This window comes from Zingiber officinale, chromosome 2B (genome assembly GCF_018446385.1).
Source record: "Zingiber officinale cultivar Zhangliang chromosome 2B, Zo_v1.1, whole genome shotgun sequence".
NCBI classification, from domain to species: domain Eukaryota; kingdom Viridiplantae; phylum Streptophyta; class Magnoliopsida; order Zingiberales; family Zingiberaceae; genus Zingiber; species Zingiber officinale.
Genome location: NC_055989.1, coordinates 114,420,375 through 114,422,325, shown reverse-complemented (window position 1 = coordinate 114,422,325; position 1,951 = coordinate 114,420,375). Strand labels below are relative to the sequence as shown.

Sequence of the window (1,951 nt, the reverse complement as noted above, 5' to 3'; positions counted from 1 at the left end):
CCTTATTTCACTTACTCAATTTATTTTAAGTAAAGTAAGCATTGAATTCTATACTTGCATTGGAGAGTTCGAGAAGCCTCTTCGGTTCGGAGGTCTTGTGATTTGTAGTGCTGCTATCGCAAGATAAAGTCATTGTATCTTGGGAGACGATTGTTGTGTTCCGTGAGCACCGTGTGCGGGGCAAATTCGTCTTAAAGAAATAGAGTCTAACTCTAGTCTCGACTCAACTAAAACGATAGTATACCATCATTCTGTGCTCAGATTGCACGAATACAAAAATCCCAACAGGGGGAAATCAATTATTTCCAAATAGCTAATATTTTTCGTAGCTATTGAATCGGAGAAGATATGAGGCCAGGGAACCAACGTCAATCAATCTTCGCCTATCCTAACCTTATACATCACAATAATCAAGGAGATTAATAATAATAGCAAGATTGATATATATTTATTCTGATTGATTAAAATTTTCAGGACAATCCTTTTTTGCAACAACGTAACCACACTCACACTGCTCGCAAACATATCGTTAATGCGACATCACATAGTTCTTCTAACTACAAAATATATATATATATATATAATAGTGAAATAGCTAGAACACCGCCACGTATGATCTCCTTCACGTCTGCTTCCTCTTCCCCACGTAGAAGAAGAAGAACAACGCCGCAACGGAGAAAGCCGAGAAACAGGCGGCGGCAATGTCAAGCGACGCGTGGCGGCCGGATATCCCCACCACCTCGAACAAGTTCGTCGTCTTCTTCGCGTCCGTCGTCTGCCCGTAGGCCACCTGCGTGCCGTCGGCGTCGAGCGCGTACGCCCGCACGAAGTAGGTGGCCGTGGGGATATCCCTCTCCACCATGTACTCGTACGACCCGACGGCGTCGCCGCCGCCGTAGGCCACGCTGGCGATCTTGAACTGGCACGTCTTGTCCTTCTTCAGCTCGTCGTAGGTTTTGCGCCACCGGCGGTCGGTCTGGCTCACCGGCGCATAGCACAGGACCAGCTTGATCTTCTCGTAGGCGGAGTCGGTGCCGGCCGCCAGGCTCTCGTTCAGCGACCAGCTCACCTTGATCTGATCGACGCCGGCGTTCAACACTGCGTTAAACCCCCAAAAAAAATACAAAATTGAAAAATTATACAGGGAATTAGTAACAAATATTTGGAGATCATCAATCAATTCTAAGAGCTAGCAGATTTAAGCTAGCAAACCTTGGCCTGTCGTTGGAGACGCAGTGACGACGAGAGTTTGGTGAAGAGAAGAGAAGAACACCGACGCCGTGGAAGGTGCCACAAAGCCAATCACTAGCAGAAGCACAAGAGCAGCCTCAGACGAGACTACAGCCGCCATTGTTGAATCCCTCTTTCTCGGCTTCTTCTTCTTGTTTTCCCTTTATGTACGATTTGTTGCGGAGTTACCGATGGGGAGACTTTGTATATATAGGCGTAGATATATTTACAAGGACAACGAACAAACACAGTTGACTTTCCTACAAAATGCTCTTCAGTACCACCAAAGGATGCTGTGGCCCTCCACATCGACCTTTGATTTTGGAATTAATGGTGATTAATTAAATTATCGCGCGTGCCTCTTAGATTCGGCCAAGGGGCAAGCAAAAGTGGTTTGACTTTTTGTAGTTGACATCTTCTTAGCTTGCATGTTTAAGATGTGAGTAGTCGAGCTAGCTAGCTAGGCAATTAAATTGTTTATCGATTGAGAAGATAGAGAGAAGGAGACGAAAGGAGAGAACACAAAGCGTGGCGACAGCAACGCGCATGACGAAGCTCATTCTGAAGAAAATTAAACAGCTGTTTGTTGCTTCAGGAACTATTAAATGAGTTTGAGATTAATAATGCAAATGAGTTAGACTTCCGGACAGAGGAAAAGACGGCATATTTTCTAATTACGGACGCGCGTACTTCTAATCAACTTTGAATACCAGTCTATTAT

General features: G+C 45.1%; 1 protein-coding gene across 1 annotated transcript; it reads right to left on the bottom strand.

The window, feature by feature from the left end:
- Nucleotides 1–419: 419 nt before the first annotated feature.
- On the bottom strand, nt 420–1,410 carry LOC122049447 (high-affinity nitrate transporter-activating protein 2.1-like). The gene is made up of 2 exons (XM_042610831.1): nt 1,213–1,410; nt 420–1,098 (listed from the first exon to the last, which is right to left on the bottom strand). The coding sequence occupies exons 1-2, from the start codon at nt 1,349–1,351 to the stop codon at nt 623–625; spliced, it is 615 nt and encodes a 204-aa protein (XP_042466765.1). The 5' UTR covers nt 1,352–1,410; the 3' UTR covers nt 420–622.
- Between the last annotated feature and the right edge of the window lie 541 nt (nt 1,411–1,951).